Raw genomic sequence first — 24,017 nt, 5'->3', positions numbered from 1 at the left:
CTGTTCCTGTGCCAGCGCCTGGCACCGAGGGTTCCCCGGGCCGGGCTGGGCTGCCGGGGGGCACACCTGGGGACTTGTGGGCTGCCAGGGCGGGTGACGGTCACAGGCGGCTGGGCAGCTGAATGTGCCCCTGCAAACGCTGTGAGGGTGGGTCCTTCACCCAGGTGAGGTCTGCAATGCGAAGAGATGCCCCCGGGAATGTGCCGGGGTCACTGACGGGGGCTGGATCAGCCCCTGGCTCCCTGGCACACAGCGCCCACCCTGCTCCTGCACCCCTCGCAGCCCCGCAGAGCCCCCGGCTGGAGTCCCCTCCTGCCCCAGCCCCTCCATCGCTGCCGCTCCCTGCCGGGGGCTTTGCCGGCAGCCGCCGTGGCCAGCGGGCAAGTCTGCAGCGCTGATGAGATGCACCTCATTATCCCTCATTAAGAGGGCAGGGCGGCTGGCGGAGCCAGGAACCGGTTCGTGCTCCCTGGGGCCAACCTCGCCACGCTGGCAGAGATCCCGGGTGTCCCAGGAGACCCGGGCTCCTGACGGCAGGTGGCCCCGGAGGTCACCCCGAGCACCCCAGCGCTTGGGAAGGGGCAGAGCAGTGTGGGTTCCCCAGCAGAGCAGAGCAGAGCAGAGCAGAGCAGTGTGGGTTCCCCAGCAGAGCAGAGCAGAGCAGAGCAGAGCAGAGCAGAGCACTGTGGGTTCCCCAGCAGAGCAGAGCAGAGCAGAGCAGAGCAGTGTGGGTTCCCCGGGCAGAGCAGTGCACTGTGGGTTCCCCCAGCAGAGCAGAGCAGTGTGAGTTCCTCTGGCAGAGCAGAGCAGAGCAGTGTGGGTTCCCCTGGCAGAGCAGAGCAGAGCAGAGCAGTGTGGGTTCCCCTGGCAGAGCAGAGCAGAGCAGAGCAGTGTGGGTTCCCCTGGCAGAGCAGAGGTTCCCCTGGCAGAACAGAGCACTGTGGGTTCCCCCAGCAGAGCACTGTGGGTTCCCCGGGCAGAGCAGAGCACTGTGGGTTCCCCAGCAGAGCAGAGCACTGTGGGTTCCCCGGGCAGAGCAGAGCACTGTGGGTTCCCCTGGCAGAGCAGAGCACTGTGGGTTCCCCCAGCAAGGCTGTTTTCCCACACGTAGGTAATGCTCAGCTCCAGGGATGCCGAGCCCTGGGAGCTTGGGGGGAGCAGTTTTGTGACTGTCAATGTTCTGGTAATCTGGGATGTCCATGGGCAGTTCTGGTTCACCATCCAGCTCCAGCTCCATCCTCACAGCCCGGGGGAGAGCCAAGGGCTGCCAGCCCGGCCCCTCTGCTCACCGCAGTCGCTGCTTCTCCAGGCACCAGCCACCAAGGGAAGGAGCTGGTCCTGCAGCTCTGGGTGTGAAGGAGCTTTGGGAATGTCCCTCTTCACTCCTGTCTCCCCAGCTGTCCATTCCCAGACACAGCAGGGGCAGGACTCTCACCCTGCCAGGCTGCCCGGGGGGCACATGGCACCTCCTGCCCTGCAGCAAACCCTGCAGGACCCGCTGTGCCAGGCTGTGGGTGAGCCAAGGGCTCTGCCCCATGGGCTGCCCACAGTTCATCCCACCCACAGGGGCCCTCAGGGCAGGTGACATCCCCTCTCACGGGGCTGCCGGGCTCAGCCCTGCCCCGAGGTGACATCCCCACAGGGCTTGGTGACAGGGTGACATCCCCCCTGAAGCCCCCCTGGCCATGGGGCTTGGGGGCTCCAGTCTGACCCCTCAAGCGGTGCCATCACCTCGAGGCTCCAGGGTGCTTGGACACAAGCCACTCTCTGGTTTGTCCCTTCAGGGCAGGTTTGGGTGCCACAGCCCCTTCCCCAGGCTGCAGCCCCCCAAGGGTGGGAGCTGCCAGGCACAGCGCGGCTGTGCTGCCTCGAGGGGGAGCTGGACAGCACCTGGGCACAGGTGAGCAGACTCGGCTGGGCCCTGCCGTGCTGCTGACCAGCAGAGGGTAGCATGTCAGAGCTGACCTACTGCAGCTCGGGCAGGAGGTGCCCAAAAACCACCTCTAGTCCCACCCTGCTTCTCCTGGGCCATGTCCCACCACCTCCTCTAGCCCCCCTCTGTCGGGATGTGCAGCCCCTGTGATCCCATCCTGGTGTCCCCATGGTGGTCTCTGTCACTCCCTAAGCCACTCTGAGTGACCAGTGCAGGCTCAGCAGGTGTGTGGCACCCAGGGCAAACCCTCAGGGCATGGTCCCTGTCCTGGGACATGGTTTATCCGGGACCTTTGGGGCTGGGAGCTCAGCAGGGACCCACTAGGCAGGAGAAAAGAGGACCTGGGGAGGCTGAACTTCAGTTTTCCACTGTCTATAGAAAGGTTGTGGAGACATGGCCCTGCCTGGCAAAAGGACACAAGACACCAGGCACAGGGGCACAACAGGACAGTCAGGGATTCAAAGAATCATTAATGTTGGAAAAAGCCCTCCCAGGTCACAAGATCATCCATTCCAACCACTCCCCCAGCGCTGCCACAATCACCACTAACCCACGTCCCCATGTGCCACATCCCACACATCTTCTGAACACCCCAGGGGTGGTGACTCCACCACTGCCCTGGGCAGCTGTGCCAGGGCCTGACCACCCTTTCAGTGATGAAACAATCCTTTCAAGGCTTGTGTGGCTCAATGCTGTGACAAGATCCACAGTGGTGGGACCTCCATCCTCAGAGGGTTCCTGTACCTGAGTGGACACAAATGCCCTGATCAACCTGACCTTTGGAACCCTGCCTTAAGCAGGAGGTTGCAGTTAAGGCTTCTGCTGGTCCCTTCTACATCTTTCCATGGCCCTCCAAAACCAAATCCAGCATCTTCTCTTGGCTTTAACCAGGCCTCCAGTAGAATTGGCCTCTCTGAGGTCCATCACATGTGAAATGTCACCATCCCATAGAACCACCAGCTGGTTTGGGTTTAAAGGATAAGAACCATCCACCCCCTGCCATGGCAGGGACACCTTCCACTAGCCCAGGCTGCCCCAAGCCCTGTCCAGCCTGGCCTTGGGCACTTCCAGGGATCCAGGGACAGCCACAGCTGCTCTGGGCACCCTGTGCCAGGGCCTCCCCACCCTCGCAGCCAAGAATTCCTTCCCAATATCCCATCTAACCCTGCCCTCTGGCAGTGGGAAGCCATTCCCCCTTGTCCTGTCCCTTCCAGCCCCTTGTCCCCAGTCCCTCTCCAGCTCTCCTGGAGCCCCTTTAGGCATTGGAAGGGGCTTTGAACTCTCCCTGGAGATTTCTCCAGGTGACATCCCCAGCTCTCCCAGCCTGGCTCTGGAGCAGAGGGGCTCCCTCTCCTCCCCTCTCTCTGACAGAACCTCTACAGCTGCATGAGGAAGGGACAAAATACTCATTGTAGCTTTACTGACCAACCAGCACTGCCTGGGCACAATCCCATCTGGGGCACATCCAGCTGAGATGCACAGCAGCAGCCCAGCATCCCCTGCACGCTCACAGAGAAGGCAGTGGCTTCCTGAGCCCTCCATCCCGGCAGCAGCCCCACCTCACACCTCTGCAGCAGCTTCCTGACCCCCCATCTCTGCAGGAGCTTCCAAAACAAGCCCCCCTCACCTCCACGTGGGAGCAGCAGGGCCTCTGCCAAGCGAGGGAGGCAGGTTTGGGTCTCCACACCAGGCTGGTACCTGAGCCCTCTGTGCTGCAGCTCCCAGCCCTACCCGAGCCTGGGCTGTGTGCCCCCCACACCAGACCCCTCATCCCAGCCACCACACAGCCCAGAGCAGTGGGTCTTGCTGGAATCTAGAGGGGGGAAGGTTTTGGAGATGGTGAAGACTCAACTCCCCATCTCCATTTCATAAACACCATGTAAAGCTGAGGGTGTGATGAACAGGAGAAAGCAGTGAGATTGATAAAGGAGCCCCAGTCCTGCCCCAAAAAAGGATTTCTGCCTCTGTTGTGCTTCTTAGAGCACTCCCCATCTCATTTGCTCAACCACAATGTTTATAACTTTAAAAACCCCAGAACTCAATTGCCTGTGGAGTCCCTAAGCTGCAGCGAGGCTGATCCGAGTCTGTCCCACCAGTCCAACAGGAGAATCACAGAAAGGGAGTGCAGAGTTTAGATGGAAACCAATTAAACCTGGGCAGCTGCCAAACTGGAGGCTTAATGATCCACAAGCTGTAAAAAAGCAGGGAGTAGGTGAAAAGCTGTTAATTACTTGGCACCGCTGGGCATGCCTGCTTGGAGAGGTGCCACCTAAAAGTACTGATAGGGGTTTTGAGAGCCTGAGCACACGTGTGGTGCTACCAACACACCCAGGAGGGCTGTCCCTGGCCTCCCAGCATCAACCTCTGCTTTTGGAATAGTTATCCCCATTCCTGGAAGTCTTCAACGACAGAGCTTGGAGCAGCCTGGGCTAGTGGAAGGTGGAACAAGATGAGCTTTAAGGTCTCCTCCCATCCAAACCATTCCATGCTGATTCTTGGTGGGAGCAGAGGGGGAGCCCATCCCAGAGAGCTGCAGAGCTCAGCTGGGCCGTGTCAGACTGCACCGACACATTCCTGCCATTGGGCTTTAATTCCAAGCCAGGGCTGCAAACGCCTCCCCAGCCCTGGGCCCTCAGCCCCAGCGGAGTCAGAGGCAGGGCCAGGCTCTGATGTCGCTGATGTTTTATTGCTTGCTCGGTGTCACGGCTGCGCACGGGCCAGCGGGACGGGCGGGACTCGGGCACCGGGGCCTCTCTGCAGAGCCAGGGAGTGCCCCCCTGTGCCCCCTGCCCAGCAGGACCCCTCGGGGACAAGGCTGGGACCCCCGGCTCTGGGGAGCGCCGGGGCAGGGCAGGAGGGGCTGGTGCTGCGAAGCAGCGGTGGCTGGGGGTGACAGTGGGTGACAGTGGGTGACAGTGGGGCACTCACTGCGGCGTGGGGCGGGCGGGCAGCACAGGACAGCCCTGGGTGAGGGCAGGGCTCAGCCCTGGGGCTCACTGGGAGTGGATCAGTGCCCCGGCGCCCTGCCCGAAGCCAAAGCCCTTGGGACCGAAGTTCTTGGCGTAACAACCTGCAGAGGATGGAAGGGAGACACGGGTGAGGCTGGCACAGGAGCGGGCCCCTCCAAGGGCCACATCCTGCCTGGCCAGGACAAGGTTTGCCAGATTTGTTGGGCAAACAGAGGCCCTGGCTCAGCAGGAAATTCTCCAGCTCTGTGGCTGGCACAGTCTGCCCTGAAAGCAGCTGCTGGGCCACCCCTTCCCCAGCCTCCAACCCCCCTGGGTCCTTTCACCCCCACCCCTCAGAGCCCAGGACAAGGCAGCAGGGAAGGTGGGGCTCACCTTTGCAGTAGATCTCCCCGTCTTTGTCTGCCAGGGTGGTGGACTCCAAGCTTTTGCCACACTTGGCACAGCGGAAGCAGGACTTGTGCCAGGACTGTGGGACAGGAGCAGAGCCCAGTCAGAGCCCAGGGACAGGGCAGCCAGGCTCTGGTACCAACCAGGCCCCCTGCCCTGCTTCTGATCCAAAGGGGCTGGCAAAAGCTCTGAACAGGATAAAAGCTTTTCCCTGGAAAGCACTCCCAGCCCCACAGGGAAAATACAGAGAGGAAACATCAGGTGTAGGCACTGCTCCTGTGCTGATCTGGTTTTGGAGACCTTTTGCTGACACTCTAAGAAGTCATTTGTGCAGTATTTTCTACAATAATTTGTAAGGAGCAATCCCCCCCTCTTTGGGGACTGCCCTCTCTAAACCAGTGAGACACATCCCCCCATTGTCCAGCTGAAACCCACGACTGGGGTGGCAGCAGGGATGGGACAAGTGCCCCACACAACCACAGCTCCAAGGAAGGCAGAAAACAGAGAGGAAAAATGCCAAAACCAGACAGTGTTTAAAAATAACCCCCCATGGTTCCAGCAGTCCCCTGGAGATAAATGAGCTCACAGCCTTCAGGCAGACCTTAAGTAGCCAGAGCTGCTCACCGAGGAATTTAAACAAACACTAGGGAAAACATGAAACCTTTTTTGGAAGAAAATGTGAAATTCATGGGCTGGAGGAGGAGGTATTGGATGCAGTCATCCAGCAAACATTAGCACATGAAATACATGCTCTGGAATCCTCTGTGGGTCTGCTTTAATGTAATTGCTTCACCAACTTTGGTTCTCAGTAAACATTGGGGCCAGAAGCTGACCAGGAAGCCCAGATCATGGTTTTAAGGGTAAATTCAGCTTCTGACCCTGGGCTGACCCTCAACGTGTTCATCACAAGCAAGCTGGGGGGTGATGATGCTGAGGGGCCCTTTCTTTCTGTTGACCCCCTCCTTGTTCTGGGGACACAGGACAAGCACAAAGCCCCAGGAGGACAGAGCCCAGCCAGGTCAGGGAGTGAAACTTCATCCCTAGTGAGGCTGTCCCAGCATGGCCACCCTGTCCCCATGGCACAAAGCCTGGCAGCTTGGCCTGGTGTCCCTGACAAGCTCTGCATGTGCCTGAACTCGTGGGGAGGGCAGCTCCAGGCAGGGACCTCATCTGGAGTCCCAGGGCTGGCAGGGCAGAAGGGGTCCCCAGGCCTTGCAGAGGAGCTGGGCTGGGACCAGGTCACAGCTCAGGGTACAAAGAACCCTGGTGAAGGGATGACTTTGGCATCTTTGACAGTGCCAGGGCTGTGACAGTGACCTTCACAGCAAACCTGAGCTGACCCAGCCACCACCAGAACAGCCCCAGGACCATTCACCAAACCCATGCCCCCAGCTCCAGCACCCTGCCTGACCTGTGGGCAGTGCTGACCACTGGGATTCACTGCCTGCCCCAAATCCTGGCCACAGCATCCTGACTGTGGCACAGAGGGGAGAAAGAGGCACCTTTCAGCAACCAGGGACATTGGTCTTGTCACTGCTCACCCTCCCAGCACATCCACAGCAGGATGGGAGGGTGAGCAGTGACAAGGCCAGTGTCCCTTGACACTGAGCAGGGCCAGAAATATTTAATAAAAAATGTATATCTCCCCCATCTACAAATCTGTGAGAGCACTGCAGCCTGGACAGCCTGGCTTCCAGACATGCCAAGATCTCCTTTTGCTGCCAGGCTTCCAGGTGAACGTGGCATTGGAGCCAAGCCCAGCCCTGGCCGAGGGCAGGTCCAGACCCTCTCTGAAGGCGTCCCAGCCTTGCAGCACCCTGTGCCCCCCCTCCCTGTGCCCCCATCCCTGCGCCCTGTGCCCCCCATCCCTGTGCTCCCCATCCCTGTGCCCCCCATCCCTGTGCTCCCCATCCCTGTGCCCCCATCCCTGCGCCCTGTGCCCCCCATCCCTGTGCCCCCCATCCCTGTGCCCCCCATCCCTGTCTCTCCCCATCCCCATGCCCCCCACCCCTGTGCCCCCCATCCCTTTTACCTTCCCAGCTCCGATGACCTTCTCGGCCGCATACACGGCCTGGCCACAGCGGGGGCACCCATCAGCTCCTCCCACCTTCTGGGCCATCCTGGCTGCGTTGGGGTTCAGGGGTCGGTGGGGCTGGCCCCTGTGGGTGGCAGGGAGCTCACGATCAGGGGTGCAAGGTGGATCCCAAATCCCAGCCCAGTTTATAAGGGAACATTCCCCATGGAAAGTTCAGCCTGGGGGCTGTGTGCTGAGAGAGGTGGGCAGTGTGCTCAGGCAATGGGGACATGTCCCATCCCATCCCACCAAATGGGGTTCAGTGGTACTCCCTGGAGGGGCAGAGGGGCCAGGCAGCCCATGGACACTGTTGGGAGCTCAGCACAGGCTGCACCACAGCCAAGCACCAAAGGACAGGTGTGGGGAGAAGGTGCCCTTAGCCCCAGTGTCGAAAACTGGAGGCATGATATTTTCTGAAAAATCCTTTCCTTAGGATTTTTTCTCCTGAGAAGCTGAGAGGCCTCAGGAACAAAATGTAAACAATGGTTATCTGCTGCTGTGGAATGCAACAGGTGGAGCTGTGATTGGCCCATGTTGGTTGTTTCTAATTAATGGCCAATCACGGTCTAGCTGTCCAGACTGTCTTGGTCAGTCACAAGCCTTTGTTGTTCATTCCTTTTCTATTCTTAGCCAGCCTTCTGATGAAATCCTTTCTTCTATTCTTTTAGTATAGTTTTAATATAATATATATCATAAAATAATAAATCAAGCCTTCTGAAACATGGAGTCAGATCCTTGTCTCTTCCCTCATCCTGGGACCCCAGTGAACATGGTCACAGAAAACAAGGCTCCAACTCACTCTTCATATTTGATTCCCAGGGACTCTCCCTTGTCCGTGCTCAGGGTCCCTGCTCCCTGCCCGTAGCCGTAGCCCTTGGGGCCGTACTTCTTCCCGTAGCAGGACTTGCAGTAGATCTCCTCACCGTGCACGGCCACGGTGGTGCTGTCCAAATTCTTCTTACAGACCACTAGAACAGAGGGGAGGGTGTGGCATTAGCCTGCTCTCGCAGAGCTCATAATGAGCTGGGGAAAACAAGCCCTCACATGGACAGCAGAGCTGAGCTTTCAAGGAGCAGGGAAAGCCTCGACAGGATCCAGCTGCAGGGAGCACATGCAAACCAGGCAGATAAGGATCACAACAAGAGCAGTGTCTGGCTTTAAAAGGAAGCAACCATCAAAGCCAACAGGGTGATACCAAGGGAAGAAAAGCTCCCTTAACCCTCTGGGTGCTGCTCTCCTGCAGCTGCACTTAAACCATGGGGGTGAATTTTCCCTAGGAATCACTGCAGGATTCTCAGGCCTGGGGATGGATGCCCTGGCCCCAAGCCTTGTCCACTGCAAATCCACAGCAGGAAGCACTCGGGGCAAAGACATGTGAGCAAATGTGGTTTTGCTGGTGTTTGGATGGACCAAGAGCCATCCAAGAGCAGCCCTGTGGCCATCACCACACCCGAGGCACTGCACATTGGGCACACTCACCTGTCCAGAGCTCAAAGGCTCCCATGACACCTCAGCCCTGGGTCTGGGGGTGGGCATGGGGGTCTCACGTGAGGAACACCAACTCAGGCAGGTGTTTGAGCCCTGGGGGTCAATGGGGGATGCAAGATGGGACAGGAGGAGATGGCAGCCAGGCTCAGGGGCCCTGCTGAGCCCACCCAGAGCTTGAGCCTGGTGCTGGGCTCAGGGCTCCTCTTGATTTTTAGGTTTCCACAGAATGACAGACTGGTTTGGGTTGGAAGGGACCTTCAGTTTGGATTATCCGATTCCAACTCTCTGCCATGGATACTTTCCACTATCCCAGGTTGCTGCAAGCCCTGTCCAACCTGGTCTTGAACACTTCCAAGGATGGAGCAGCCACAACTTCTCTGGAATGCAATGTTCCACCACCCTCTGAGTAAAGAATCACTTCCTTATAGCTAATCTAACTTTCTCCCTTATATCTAATATAGATTGCTCCTCTTTCAGTTTGAAAACATCCCCAGTACCCAGTCATTATCTGCCTGTGTTTAAAATCACTCTGCCTCTCTTTCATAAGCCCCGTTAAGGTCCTGGAAGTACCAGCTCCTGTCCCAGCTCTGCTCACAGCTGCCACGTTCCTTCCCAGCCCTTCCTGAAACCCTCTGTGTTATGAGTAGAATAGCTGCCCATTTTTTTAAGAAGTTGCAGAGTTAACAGGCTGGGCCAGTTGCTGACAGGGTGGAGTTCTAACTGTTTGTTGTTGTAATCACCTTTTTCGTTAACTGCCTGTTGTTGATGGTTAAGAATTCCCCCTTCTGTCGAGTGGCACCCTGCTGCTTCCTGGAGGATGGCATCCGGATGGTGAAGAGGAGGGGACATCGAGTTGGCATGCAAATGACATTGGGGTTGGCATGCAAATGAAGAAACCCCTCACCAAACCTAGCAAAAACCCCTAAAAACAACAAGCCAATACGGAATTGAGGGATTGAAGTGATGTCTAGACATGAGGAACAGAATCCAGTTCACTAAGACCCTTTTTACCCCTCACCCTGACCTAAAGATGTCGGCTGGACAGAGGAGCTCAAACATCAAACCAAAGAACTGGGAATCTCTTGATGCTCTCGTGAGCACAGAAGCCCCAGCTCTGCCCACAGACCAGTGGACAAAGCTGCAGTTTTCCTCCTCCTCCTCCGTGCCACTCCTGGGAGCCTGTCGGTTCATCCCACCCGAGCTGATTTTTAACAAAGGCATTAGAAAGGAGAAAGATCTCCTGCCCTATTTATTTCACTCTGCCAGGCAGAGGAGGCCCCCAGCACCCAAACTGCAGGTGCTGCCCCGTGTCCCTGTGCAGGATGGCACTCCTGGGGCAGAGTCTGCAGTGCTGGCAGCCAGCCCCACACAGATCCAGCTGCAGCTGCCACAGCTCCCCCAGCCTGCTTTCCACGCCTTAAATGTCGAGGCTTCCAGCAGCTTCTGGGCCAGCAGAGCAGCTCCTTGGCCTTTCCCAATATCACAGGAATGCAAACAGAGCAGAGTTCTCCCCTTGGAGCAGCACAAACTGAGCAGGGGCAGAAGGCAGCCCTTCCATGACTAAAAACAGCCAGGAGAACCCTGTGTGCCTCTGCTGGGCCAAGGAGGAGGAAAGGGAAGCATCTCCTGCCATCTAAGGAGGCTCTGGCAGAGTCCTCTCCTGGCTACATGCCCTGACCACAGCAGGAGCTGGGATGGAGAGACCAGAGCAGGTAACTGGCTCCAAAGCTGCTCCTGGGCTCTCTGCATTGCCCTGGAGTGACACTGCTCAGCCAGACCATCAGGAAGGAATCTGGGCACTTTCACTGGCATTTCAAAGGGTTTTGTGTGAGCTTTGTCCGGGGGCAGCAGTGAATGGTCTTGGTAGGATCTGGATGGATTTGGACCTCCAGCCCAACCTTTCACAGTCCCTCATCTGTACTCACAGAGCTTTGAGAGGCAACAGAAAAATTTCTTACCCAGCCCCCGGGTTTGTGCATTGCAGAAATTCCAGGGCACTGCACTCAGGAGTTAAGGACCCTTTGTTTTTCTAAGAGCAGCTGAGCTGCTCCCAAAACAATCAGACAAGAGCTGCCTCTGCTTTCCAAGGCCATGGGGCTCATTCCAGCTCACTTCTGCTGCACTACCCAGGCAGCTGGATCACGGCCAGGAGTCAATCACCAAGTTGCTCCCCGAGCTCTAATGCACTGTGGTAGGCTTGGCTCCTTTTAGATGATGTTTTTGGCAGATCTGGTTGAAGTATTTCTTATTCTCCCCTAAAGATAATGGTTTTAAGTTCCTTGATGGGGCCCAAATGCAGCACTGGGGAACAGGCTGGGAATGCAGGAGCTCAGGAGCACCATCCACAGACTGGGAACAGACTGGGAACAGTGGGCAGCAGGGTGGACTGGCACGAGCCACAGCCTGACAGGGAAGCCACAACCAGGACAGGCAGAGCTGCTGGGTACATGTGGAGTGGCAAAACAAATGCCTGCAAAGCACAGGGACAGCAGCCCTGAGCCCAGGACCACTCCCTGGGCTCTTGCATCCATGATCACACACGGGGGACCTTCTTCCCCACTCTGGCTGTGTATTCCCTCCTGGAAGAAATGCCTTTAGCCTCATTCCATGGCTCTGGAGGCCTGCCCAGCATCCCATGGCAGCAGCTTCCCCTGGCAAACCAGCTGTGTGCACAAGGGGTGAGGGCAACATTCCCACCCTCCTTATCTGAGGCCAAAGCACAAACAGGATTTCCTTCTGCAGAGCAGCTGCCATACAAACCCAGCCTGTCACCCTGGTCCTGCCCAGGAAACACCTCAGCAACTCCCTCTGAGCCCTTCCAGCCAAAGCAGGTTTGCAGCCTGGAAACTGCCCCAGATGGGAGCTCCTGGCCATGCTGCTCACCCTGCAGGGAGCACAGACACAGCAGCAGCTCCCTGTGCCCTGTGCCAGCTGCAGCCAGCTGTGCCAGCTGTGCCCAGGCAGGCTGGACAAGAAGTCCTGCAGCCAGGCTGGGTGGGCAGAGGGGCATCACAGGGATCATCCCATGAGGGCACTGGAGCTTCCCTGCTGGAAGAGATCAGTTCCAGAGTGTGCCTTGTTTCCAGATCCCACCTCTGCTGGCTGCCCCTATGGAAAAGATCCCAGCTGTGCTCCCTGCTGTGATGGGATGTGAGACTGGGACCAGGGCACTGGGACCAGCTGAGGAAACATTAAACTTCAGTGGGGCCCTGCTGCAAGGCCAGCCTGGATGCTCTTCTACTGCTCTGTGACAGATGCAATGTCTCAAGGAGCCATCAGCAGACACAGACAATATGTGTGCTCCTGTCCACAGAATTCCAGAGAGGTTTGGGTGGGAAGGGACCTTAAAACTCATCTTGTCCTACCCCTGCCATGAGCAGGGACACCTTCCACCAGACCAGGCTGCTCCATGCCCCATCTCCTGTAGGCACAGGAGAATCACTGGTTCTGATATGTGACAGAGGACAGTAATCTGGTGCCACACAGGCTGAGGACACTGGTCATCTTCTGAATCAAACCTCTTGTGGCCCCTCTGGATTCCCCAGGTTTAAGGAGCTGCTCTCAGCACTGCAACACCACCAGCTCTGGGATCCCCAAAGGCAGGGAAGGGTGTCTGGGGATTGTGCCCAGGCAGGAGTTGTAGGATCCTGCAGAGGAGGCAGAGGAAGGGAGCTCAGCACTGCATCACCTGCAGCCAGGTCCTGCTCTGCTGCCCCCACCCAGAGGTGACACTTGGGTCCAAACACACCCCAGAGACACCCTCAGTAACAGGGGATCTGCAGACAGGCTGGGGGTGATGCTTCAGCACTTCTCAGGAAGCTTTCTATCAGCACAAGGGCCAGGACAGGATCTCCTTCCCATCATCCCCTCAGACATGAGGAGATTCCATGCCAGCTCCCCAGGTTCAGCCACCTTTTAGTGTGGCACAGGCACTGAGAAGGCCAAAGCCAGCCCCTCCTGCAGCACTGCATGGGATGTGCCACCTCCTGCCACCAGTGCTGGGAGAGGCCCTGGCTCCTGCTCCAATCCTCAACATCTGGACACAGAGCAGAGGACCCAGCCTGGCCTTTCCCTGCAGGAGGGATGGGCAAAGTCTTTGTGTGGGTGCTGGCTGAGCTCAGCCCTGGCAGCTTGGGCAGCCCACATGTCCTGGGATGATCTGTGCTCCTGCCATGCTGGGGTTTGGAGAGATCCTGAGGAGCCCTGCCCAGGAAGCAGAGAGGGGTCAGGGAAGGGGGGGTACTCACTGCACAAGAAGCAGGGAAGGGAAGGGGGGGTACTCACTGCACAAGAAGCAGGACTTGTGGAAGCTGTTGCCTTCACACTGCACCTCCTCAGCGAAGTACACGGCCTTCTGGCACACCCCACACTTCTTCCCTCCTCCCCAGTTTGGCATCCTGCAGGGGAAAGCAGAGTCAGGAGCAGGGGCAGGGCTCTGTGGGGCTGGGATGGGGCAGCCAGAGCAGGCCTGGAGCTCCAGCACCTTCCCACACCACAGGTGCAGAGAGCACCCACAGTGTCTGCAGGGGCACAGACTGCAGGGCTGGCAATGAGCACTGGAACTCAGGGACCCAGCAGTGCCTCCCAGGGACCACTGGTCCTGTCTGCCAGGAGCAGCAGAAATCCCTGCCTTGGTGCCATGGGACCTCACAGCTCCTGGCAGTGCCAGGAAAAGGGAGGAAGCAGCACAAAGCTGGGAGAGAGCACCCACAGAGCCACCCAGGCACCTCCTCGGGTCACAGCCCTCCTGCCAGCCCTGCCATGGTCAGGGTGACTGAGCCTTGGTGCTGCAGTGACAGAGCTGCTGCTGCTGCTGCCACAGCCCTGGACACAGTCCCAGCTCCTCCTCCCTGACCAAGCTCAGGCACTGCAGGGCAGGGCACAGTCAGGGCTGCCCGAGGGCAGGAGCTGCCCCTGACACCACCAAGGCTCTGGCACAGGTCCCACAGCACCATCAGCTCCTGCCTGACCAAACCCTCCCTCCCAGGCACTCCCTGCACCGTCAGTCTCCCCCAGGACTGCAGGCAGAGTCACAGCCTGGAAAATGTGAAAGCAAGAAGACAGAGCAGGGCAAAAACCTGAGCATCAGCCTAAGGCACCATCCAGCTCCTCAGCAGGCTATAATGCTTCTATTTCTCTTCTCATTCCTAAACTGTATCTGATGAGACACCATCAAGAGGCCCCTGGATTTGCAGATAACCCCAAAATACTGTAAGCTGCTTACATGTGCAGCAGAGCTCCAGCCCAGAGGAGCCCTGACACTTGTGAAGACCACAAACCTTGAGACATTCACACAACCAAGGAGATCCTGAGGGAGCCAGGCTAATTGAGTGTGGCCAAGAGGAAGCTAAGGAGGATCAAACAGCAGGGGTTGCTACAAAGACAATAAAACACTTTTTGGAGGGGCCCAATGATGCAAGCAAGGTCAACAGGCACAGGCACAAGCTACAGCTTGAGAGGTCTCCAGGGGCCTCTTTCCATCAACACCTCTGGAATTCCCCATCCTGCTCCCCTCTGGGGACAGGCAGCAGAAGTCACCATGTGCTTCCTGACCCCTGAACAGCTAAAGCAGGGCAGGGGTCTCCAAAACCAAACCCCATTTTCAGAGTACAAGATTTGCCAGCCCACCATGTGTGTAGGATCTTGTCCCCTCCCTCAGCTCAGCTGTGTGGAGATGAGGAAGGGACCTGGGTCTGCCAGGGCACACCAGGAGCCTTGGAGCCCCCCCTTGCAGCAGATCCTGGGTCACCTCGGGCAGCTGCAGCCCCCCAGTCCCAGTGGCTGTCCCAGCTGGGGAGGTGGGTACTAAACCCAGCAGGACTGGGGCTGTGCAAACACCAGAGATGGGGAGCATGAAGGGGACACAGGCACAGCAGGATCCCTGCACATCCCAGGCCAGGGGGGAGTCAAGATCTTCCCTGTGTGAGAGCATTTTGTCAGGAAAAGGGAAACTGATCCCAGCCTGGTTACCAGGGCAGGGGTCAGAACTGACCCCACTTTATCCTGGCCACAGCTCCCAGGTGCCCAGAGGGTCTCAGTGCAGGACAGACGGACAGAGAAGGGGAGGAGCAGGGCTGGGGAGGCTGTGCTGGCTCCCGGGATGCTGGGAGCCGTGTCTGGGCTGCGATCACAGCTGGGAAGTCTCTTTTCCACAGGCCGGGCTTCCCGCTGTGCCAAACCCCTCCCTTCCAGCCACCGATTGCTCCAGTCCCAGCCTTTGATTGCCTTAAAAGGACACAGGCTGCTCTCTCCAGAGCCTGCCTTTTCCCCTCCACCAGGACAGCCTGACCTGGTTCAGGAGTTTCCTTGGAGGGCAGAAACATCCAGCAGCACCCCCTGAGCCCTGCATGGGCTGGGAGCCCACCAGCCCCGTGTCAGATCCCACGTCAGGAATGACAGACTGCAATTCTTCCAGGCCCCCATCCCTTTCCAGCCACCAGAGCCGGCAGACCCCATCTCTGGGATTCCCAGCCCTGCTTTTGGGGCAGCCTCTTGCCAGCCCAGAGCCAGGGCATCCACCAGTGCACCCCAAGGTTTGGGACCAGCTGCTCCCCTTTGCCTCCACAGCACGTTTTGTTCCCCTCAGAGCAGCAGCAGTGAAGGAAGATGTGGTATTCACATTCTCTGAACTTGGTTTGTCCTGAAGATCAAGGCTATCCAGCTCAAACCAAGCGATCAGCAATGGGGACACCTTCCCCTGAGCTGCCTGGAAGCCTAAAGGAGGAGAAAACCTGATTGTGAGTGAAGCTCACCTGACATTTGCCACAAGAGGAGTCCCAGCCCTTTTGCTGCTGCTGATTTTCCTCAATCCACCATGGGAAGGCTGCAGGTGCCTCCACTCAGTTTAAATGATGTGATTAAATGTGATTTGAGCAGCTGACTCTCACCATGAAGCACAAACACAGCCCCAGCAAAGCCACATCCCAGCAAAACCTCCTGGCACACACCAGGATGGATTTTCTGAGGGGAGAGACCATGGACATTAGTTTGTCCTAGGGATCCCTGTGAGGGCTCGCAGCAAGACACAGAGAAAACCTGAGATAAGATTTAAGTTGCTGAGAATTCCCCGTTAGTCCACAACAAACCACCCCCACATGCTGTGAGCCCAGCAGGCCACACACAGCCCAAATTTGTGCTACAGGCTTTCAGCAGCAGCAAAAAAAGGAATAGGAAAACCCTGCTCTGGGTGCCTGGACCAGCCAAATCCACCCTCCCAATTCCCTAAGTAATGGCCACTTTAAGATATGTCAGAGTGTTTACAATCCCTTCAGCATTATTTTCAGAATACTTTGCATATTTTGCCCAATTGCAACACTCGGTGACCACAGTTACACTTCTCCAAGTCATTCTGGGCCCCATGCAAAATAAGGAACAGGAGGTGACAATCCTAGAGCCAATGACCTCACTAAGTACAGGCAAGGGGCTGCCAAAAAAAACAAGATTATTCTCCTTCCTCCTGCAGCTCCCAACTCCCAGTAAACATACCCAGAGCCCTATAAACACCACTCTCAGTGCCAAGCAGGGCTTGGCCCTGGAGCCACTCCATTATCCACCACAGATAAGGGAAGAGGCTCCCAAACCAAGATCCCATCCTTTAGCAGCAGCTGCACCGTGGGGAGCACAGACAGGGGGAGGCTTGTGCAGAACCAGCCAAGGCTGACCCCAGTTCCAGAGTATGATGTTGCAGCAGTCCAGCTCTCTGGCAAAGACCAGCTTGGATGGAGCCTGGAGCAACTGAGACAGTGGAAGGTGCCCCTGCCTATGGCTGGGGTGGCACTGGGTAACCTTCCAGGTCCTTCCAACCCAAACCTGGCTGTGGCTCTCTGAAATCCAGGCTCAGACTCACGTGCTGCACCAGCCTGGGAGGCAGTGTAAGCTACACTGAACAACCAGGAATAAACCAGTATGGATCCAGTATGCACTGGTGCTCTGGGATGTCATCACTGGCTGTAAGAGGAAGCAGTGAGCTGATGCAGCCATCAGGCAGCAGAAACACAGTCATCCTCTTTTTTGAGTGGGTTGAAAGGTCCCTGTGCTCCTGTCACTGCCCCCAGAGCTGACACCTCCACCCTGCCATCCTGAGAGCAGCTGGGTGGGAGCTGCTGGAGCTGAGCACAGCCTGTGGCTGTGTGGACGCAGCTCCATGGGAGCACTCAGGGCAGGGCAGGTCCTACCTGTCACTCTGAGGAGCATCCCTGCAGCCACCAGGATGTCAGCTCAACCATCCCACCTTCTGCAATAGCTGGACAATCTTCCTGTGTCTGTGCCCTACTAAAATCCTACAGTAATTAATTGCAGAGCAATCACTTTGTGTTTGGAGATCACTTGTACCGACCCATATAAAAAGTTCTTTTTTTCTCAAATGAGAGCATTAAAACAAGTGAATGACAGAAGAGCACCATCAGTGCTGCACAAAATTCACTCCTAAGCATGTTCACAGCAGTCCAGGCAGAATTAATCCATGCCCTGGCAAAGGGAAGTCAAAGGGAGGAAGCCACAGCAGGAGCCCCAAGCCCAGGGGTCTCAGTAGTGCCTGCCAGTTTAGAGAGCAGCTGGCATGGCCATAAAATGGGCAGAAATTTGAAGCAAGAGGGACCCAGACAGATGAGATGTGAGCAGAGCAGAGAGGAAGCAGCTCCCAGGGACAGACCAGGGAACATCCCCTGCTCTGGGGATGTGGCACCAGGAGCTCAGCATCGCGACCTGCAGTCAGACCCATGGGGGACTCTGCCCCAGGCAACCAGGAGCTGTCACAGAGCAGCTTCCCCATCACCTGGGCACAGGTGGGAACAGCTCTACAGGGGGCAAGCTAGAACTGTCCCCTTGTCCCCTGCTGTGTCATGAGCTGGGAGGAGCAGTAATGTGAGCAGACTCTGGGCCACCAATAGCATAAACAAGGATAAGTGAAGGTCATGTGTGGTCCAGTGATGTTGAACTGGTGAGCAAGAGAACAGGGACCTGAGGCTGGTGAGCTCAGAGACATGGAAAACCACTGGGAATTACCAGGGAGAAATCACAGAACTGCCCCAGGAGATGCAGCTGGATCATATCAGACACCTCTGAGGGCTTTGCTGGGATAGGAGGGAAGAAGTCAAGAGACTCTGAGCTCAAGAGTGATGCTCACATGTGGCTCATCTACTCTATGACTCCAAGAGCAGTCAGGCCTGACTCCAGCAGCAATCAAATGATTCTGCCACCAAGGCAGCCTCAGGTTGTGCAGAGCAGGGGCCTGAGAGAGGCCAGCACAGAGCTGAGCCACCGGCCAGACACAGCTCTCACAGCTATGGGCCCCTGCCTGCACACACAGCTCCCAGGCTTGGCTTACAAAGAACTCACAGAATTCACAGAATCACCAGGCTGGAAGAGATCTTCAAGATCATAGAGTCTAACCCTTGCACTAACACCTCAACTAAACCATGGCACTGAGTGCCACATCCAGGCTTTTTTTAAACACACCCAGGGATGGTGACTCCACCACCCCCCCAGTCAGGCTTTATCACTTTCTTCAGAACTTCACCAGAACTTTATCACTCTCTCATAAAAAACTTTTTCCTGATATCCAACCTATATTTCCCTTGGCACAGCTTGAGACTTTGTCCCCTTGGAAGCAGGGTTCTCCATGAAAATCTCAACTTGATCCAGAACAAAAGCAACAGCATTTTCAGGGGTGCTAAGAAAAGCTCCTGACTCCCACAGGGATCAAGATCCATCACTGGACTGAGCCCACTTGAGCTTCCCCAAAGCCCTGAAATGCCCCAGTTGGTCGCATCCTCCCCTTCCAGGAGCAGGGGGCTGAGCTCAGATGCTCTCAGGCAGCTCTCAGGCACTGCCATCCTGCCTGGAGAGCCCCTGTTCCAGGGGACAGCAGAGGCTGGCACAGAGCCCATGACCCACTGGAGCAGCACAGCCCTGAGCTCCTTGGCAAGGGCTGAATCCTCCCCAGGGCCAACTGCACCTTGCCAGCCTCACCCCCAGCAGAATAACTGAACATCCTGAGCTGGAATTGATCCACAAGGATCACATCCAACCCCTGCCCTGCACAGACCCCCCAACAATCCCACCCTGGGCATCCCTGACAGCGCTGCCCAAACTCTCCTGGAGCTCTGGCAGCCTCGGGGCTGTGCCCATTCCCTGGGGAGCCTGGGCAGTGCCAGCACCCTCTGGGGGAAGAGCCTTTCCCTGATAGCCAGCCTGACCCTCCCCTGACACAGCTCCAGCCCTTCCTTGGGTCCTGTCCCATCTCACAGAGAGCAGAAACCAGAGCTGCCTCTCAGGAGAAAGCTGCAGACCCCGGGGAGCTCTGACCTCAGGCTGCTCTGCTCCAGCAGGAACAGATCAAACGAGCACAGTTGCTCCTTGCAGGGCTTCTCCTCTCACCCTTCCCCAAGCTCTAGAGCCAGGAGGAGCAGCGCCCAAAGCCAGCCTCACCCCTCACACTGTTTTAGCACTGGCCCTTTCTCATGCAGGGAGAGACAGAAGATCTGATACAGGGACTTGGCAGAATCCAGGGCTTTTGCCCAGTGCTCCTGAACCCCCTCCCACGGGCTGAGGGCTCTGAGGTTGAAAAGCAGCACCTGGAGCTGTGCTCGAGCTTGTGCCCAGCCCGGTGCACAGCAGTGCAAATCTCCTCTGCGAACCGACCCGAGCCCACAGCTAAGCTGCCCCAGCTCCCTGGAAATGAGCTGTACTGGGTACCGATCTGATGCAAGAGCTTTGGCTTCCGCATCCCGCCATGTGCGCGGCCGCTCCGGCAGCGGGAGCAGCCTCGGGGGTCCCAGGGCTCCGTGCCCACCCCACGGGCACACCCCAGGGCTGTGCCCCTCCCCAGCCCCGCATCCCCCCGCTGCGGCCCGCGGGGATGGGGCATGCTCAGGGGAGGGACAGGGATGGACAGGGATGGAGGCAGCCCCGGGCACGGGAGGGGAGGCGGCTCCCCCGCGCTCGGCGGGACCCGGCGGCCGCCTCGGCCCCGCACCCACCTGCGGCCGGGCCGGGGACGGTGTCGGGCTCCGGGGACGGTGTCAAATCCGGTCTCGGTGCCGGGGTCGGTCGGGGTTCGGTGCCGCTGCCGGTGTCGGAGCCGCTGGGGCCGGCCCCGCTCGGCGCTTTTGTCGCTGGCGGGGCAGGGCGGGCCCGGGCGGCGGCACTGATGTCACGGACCGGGGGACGGCGCGGCCGGAGCGGCCGCGGCAGCTCCCGAGGCTGCCCGGGAGCCCCATCCCAGCACCCGGGCCAGGATCCTCCGGGCTAGAGCCCCAGGCTGGTTCCGGGCGGCGGGAGCTCTGCCCTGGTGTTTCGGCGCTGTTTTGTTCTGCTGAACGTTTTCCTCTAAATTAAAAGAGACCTTGCAAGATTGGAGAATGGACAGAGAGCAGCCCTGGGGAGAAGGACATGGGGGTGTTGGTGGGGGAGAAGGACATGGGGGTGTTGGTGGATGAATGCTCAGTGTGCCCCAGCCCTGTGCTCTGGCAGCCCAGAACCCCCCTGTGCTGGGCTGATCCCCCAGGGGGGCAGCAGGGCAGGGGGGGATTCTGCCCCTGTGCCCTGCTCAGGTGAGACCCCACCTGCAGAGCTGCCCCAGCCCTGGGCTTCCAGCACAGGAAGGAGCTGGAGCTGCTGGAGCCAGCCCAGAGGAGGCCACAGAGCTGCTCTGAGGCCTGGAGCCCCTCTGGGAGAACTGGGGGTGTTCACCTGGAGAATAGGATTCTCCAGGGAAGCCTTACTGCAACTTTTCCACAGGTAAAAAGGAGTTTATAAGACTTCAGCAAGAATTGTTGTACAATATGGGTGTTCAGGCCCTGGCACAGGGTGCCCAGAGCAGCTGTGGCTGCCCCATCCCTGGAAATGTCAAAGGCCGGGTTGGACAGGGCTTGGAGTAACCTGGGGTAGTGGAAGGTGTCCCTGGCAGGACAGGTGGGACAAGATGGGCTTTGAGGTCCCTTCCAACCAGCCCAGGCTGGGATTTTGAGTCTCATAACAAATTGTAGAGCAGGGAATGAGGAGAGATTCTCTGGCAATGGCTCTCATGGGAACCCACAACAGTGCTGCTCTGGGTGCAGACAGATGGGGTGGAGAAATATGCACAGCCCCAAATTGCACAGGAAAGGCTGCAGAGGTGTTGGGAAAGTACTCCCAGCACAGCTGGAGGACAGGTGGGAGCCTGGCTCCCAGTGAAGTGAGAGCTCTGAGAAGCAAAGAGGCCAAAGCAGTGCAGGAGCACAGAGACTGCTGCCCTTCCCTGATGTCCCACACACCCCCTGTACCCTCACACGTGTCCCTCTGAGCCCAAACATTCCCAGAGCAGCCTGTTGTACAGGAAGTGTGGCTGCAAAGCTGCTTTTCCCTTTTCCTGCATGTTTCTATGCCAGGGCAGTACAAGAGCCCAGGAAGGCCCAGGACCTTGTGACAAACAATTCCAAGGCTCCAGGGGATGCTGTTTACATCCTGAAAGGCCGAGGGTGGTCCATGTGTAGGCCCTGCAGCCTGACCCCACCCTGAGTGCTCTGTCCATGCTCAGAGCCCTGGCACGACCCCGATCCCAGCTGGAGTTTGGCTGTCTTCTCATGTGCTCATCCCTGCTGGATTTGCAGGTGCTGGGGTGCAAACTCCCATTCTCCATCCCCTTGGGAAACAGTGTTCTGAATCTGTCCCCCTCTGGCACTCCCCCTGTGCCTGTGGAGGAGGGCAGGGATGGGAATGGGTCACCCTCCCTGATCCCAGCAAAGCCCACACAGGGTCAGGAGTCAGGTGGCATCAGACATGGAAAGGATCTTTGGATCTTTTCGTTCTTAGGCATTTTTAGTGCCCTGGAAGATTCCATCCATCAGTGTTCTGTTCCCTGGATCTGGAGGTCAGCAAAAGGCTGCCACTTCCAGGAGCAGCTGCACAGGAAGCTCCTGGAGGGGAAGTCAGGAGAATGGAACTGTTTTGTTGGTGGCTAAATGGCTTCCCACCCTGAGCTGCTGCCCTGGCAGCCCCTGGGGTGTCTGTGCTCCAGGAGGATCTGCCAGCCCTTGCAGCAGGTGAGGCTGGAGGGAAGCTGGATGCTCCAGTGCTCCTGATGGCAGTGGCCATGGGCAGGAGTGCCAAGGGAGGCCAGGATGCTGTTGGCAAAGGCTCCCATTGGATTCCTCTGGCCTGGGCTGGCCTTTTTCTCCTTGACAAATGGAAGAGGGTACTGAGGAGCAGGCAGCTGACACAAGGAGCCTGATGGCCGCTCTCTGGGGCTCAGGGACCCTTCCTCCCACCCCTCTCCCAAGGCACCACAGCTCGCTGGGGCAGGCATTCTGCTGGCAGGAGCTGGGGAGCCCAGGCTGCTGGAGCTGCTGGGATTGTGCAAATGAAACTGGCAGGAAGGGAGGAGGACTGGGAGGGCAACAGGGAGCTGCTTCCTTTGGACCTGGAAAGCTTTGGCACCAGATCCCACAGGAATTTTGCCGTGAACTCTGGGTGAAGAAATTCCTGGCACAACCTGAGCTATTTCCTCTTGTCCTGTTGCCTCCCACTTGGGAGAGGAGCCAGACCTCCACCTGGTTCCAACCGCCTGTCAGGAGTTGTAGAAGATGAGAAGGTTCCCCCTGAGCCTCCTTTTCTCCAAGCTGAGCCCCCCCAGCTGCTCCCCCAGTCAGTCCTGGTGCTCCAGACCCTTCCTCAGCTCAGTTCCCTTCCCTGGACATGCTCCAGCCCCTCAGTGTCTCTCTTGCCATAAGGGCCCCCAGCTGCCCCCAGGACTGGAGGTGCCCCAGCAGTGCCAGCACAGAGGGATGGGCACTGCTCCTGCTGGCTGCACCGTGGCTGGTACAAGCCAGGATGCCACTGGCCTCCTTGCCCACTTGGGCACACTGACCACTCGTGTTAAGCTCCTGTCAACCAAAACATCACACTCTGCAGCTGCTCCTGGTGGCCAGGGATCTCCCACAGGGATCCCAAGGCCTTGTAGAGCATTAGACACATCCCAGAGCTGATACCACTGCAGCATTTGGGAATGAACATCCTTTCCCCGGGGGCTGGGAAGCCTCTGCCAGATGGCTCAGAGGCTGTGTCTAAGGCAGGCTGCAGGAGATGGTGCTGCAGATGCCAAACTTGGGCAGACCTGACTCCTCCAGCCTCCACCCACAGGAGCAAGGCAGGGGCTGCCAGGTTCAGAGGTTCTCCTACTCCTATTTCTTTTCTCCAGAGGAGGCAGAGCAAGTGGATTAAAAGCTGCCTGTAAGCTTCAGAAAGGTTCCCTGAATCCCCAATTCTACTGTGGAAATGCCATCTCTGGTCTTTGCTCTGAAGAGCCTGAAGGGGACCAGGCTTGTGAAGGACCCCATTACAGAGGGAGTGGGGCCCAGGCCTTGCCCCTTCCAGCACTGGCTCAGGATGCCTTGTGTGCCCCAGGGACACTCTCAGCCCCTTTAGGGAGTGCAGAGAGCCCAGAGCCCTCCCAGCTCACCTCCCAGTGTCTCCCCAGTGGCAGAGTGGTGTCTCTTGTGCTCTGTAACCTGGGGCTGTCCCTCTGCCTCTCACCTGCTGCAGCCTTCCCATCTCCCCAGCAGCACCCAGCAGAGCCCAGGGATGCAGGAGAGCAGGAGTGTCTGTTCAGGGACTTATAGCCAGGGGAGGGTCAGTCCCTTCTTCCAGGGAACAAGGGACAGGACAAGAGGAAGTGATCTCAAGTTTCCCCAGGGAAGATTCAGGTTGGATATTAGAAAAAACTCGATGGTGCTTTGCAGCTGAGAAACTGCTCAGCACCTGCCAGCCACGTCAGGGAGGAGGAAGTGTCCTGCTTCTGAGCCAACAGCTGGGTGAAAATGCTCTCCTCTGATAAACATGGTTCATTAAAGTCTAATTGTATCATTAACACACCCCTCCATCCCAAAGGTACCCCCTCCCCCAAAAGAATGACTACCCCTCACTGGGGTGGTTTTTGTGACTCATCTTTAAAAGCAAAGCAAAAGAATTTTACACATAAAGGCCTGCATGACTTGAGTCACTCAAGTTCCCCCTAAACAGAAATAAACTGATAAAAAGTAAGTTGAGAATGGGGGAGAAGTGAGGGAAGACTCCATGGTTGCTGCTGGGCTCAGTCAATGGGCTGAACCTGCCTTCTTCCCCTTCAGGACCTGTTGGGTAAGAACTGCACTCTCTGCATATTGAATACTTTAACTGGGGATTCGAGCTT

At 57.6% G+C, this 24,017-nt stretch overlaps 1 protein-coding gene across 2 annotated transcripts; it reads right to left on the bottom strand.

Annotated features, from left to right (window-relative positions):
- Positions 1-4,600: 4,600 nt before the first annotated feature.
- CSRP1 (cysteine and glycine rich protein 1) lies at positions 4,601-19,964 on the bottom strand. 2 transcript variants are annotated; one of them, XM_066565284.1, is made up of 6 exons: positions 19,831-19,964; positions 13,136-13,248; positions 8,163-8,331; positions 7,322-7,448; positions 5,275-5,368; positions 4,601-5,003 (listed from the first exon to the last, which is right to left on the bottom strand). In XM_066565284.1, exons 2-6 carry the CDS (start codon positions 13,245-13,247, stop codon positions 4,927-4,929), a joined length of 579 nt encoding a protein of 192 aa, XP_066421381.1. In that variant the 5' UTR covers position 13,248; positions 19,831-19,964; the 3' UTR covers positions 4,601-4,926. The 2 variants fall into 2 exon arrangements, with proteins under 2 accessions (XP_066421381.1, XP_066421382.1); XM_066565285.1 differs by lacking the exons at positions 13,136-13,248; positions 19,831-19,964 and adding an exon at positions 13,099-13,107.
- Between the last annotated feature and the right edge of the window lie 4,053 nt (positions 19,965-24,017).

Source organism: Molothrus aeneus, chromosome 24 (assembly GCF_037042795.1).
Source record: "Molothrus aeneus isolate 106 chromosome 24, BPBGC_Maene_1.0, whole genome shotgun sequence".
Classification (NCBI taxonomy): domain Eukaryota; kingdom Metazoa; phylum Chordata; class Aves; order Passeriformes; family Icteridae; genus Molothrus; species Molothrus aeneus.
This window is presented reverse-complemented; position numbering and strand designations above follow the sequence as displayed.

Bases quoted from the DNA above. Each gene is read 5' to 3' on its own strand.
- CSRP1 (XM_066565284.1), bottom strand. From the start codon at position 13,247: ATGCCAAACTGGGGAGGAGGGAAGAAGTGTGGGGTGTGCCAGAAGGCC. The intron at 8,332-13,135 runs GTGAGTACCCCC...CCTCTGTTCTAG, and splicing joins CAAGTCCTGCTTCTTGTGCA to TGGTCTGTAAGAAGAATTTG. The intron at 7,449-8,162 runs GTGAGTTGGAGC...TGCCACCCACAG, and splicing joins CTGGGAATCAAATATGAAGA to GGGCCAGCCCCACCGACCCC.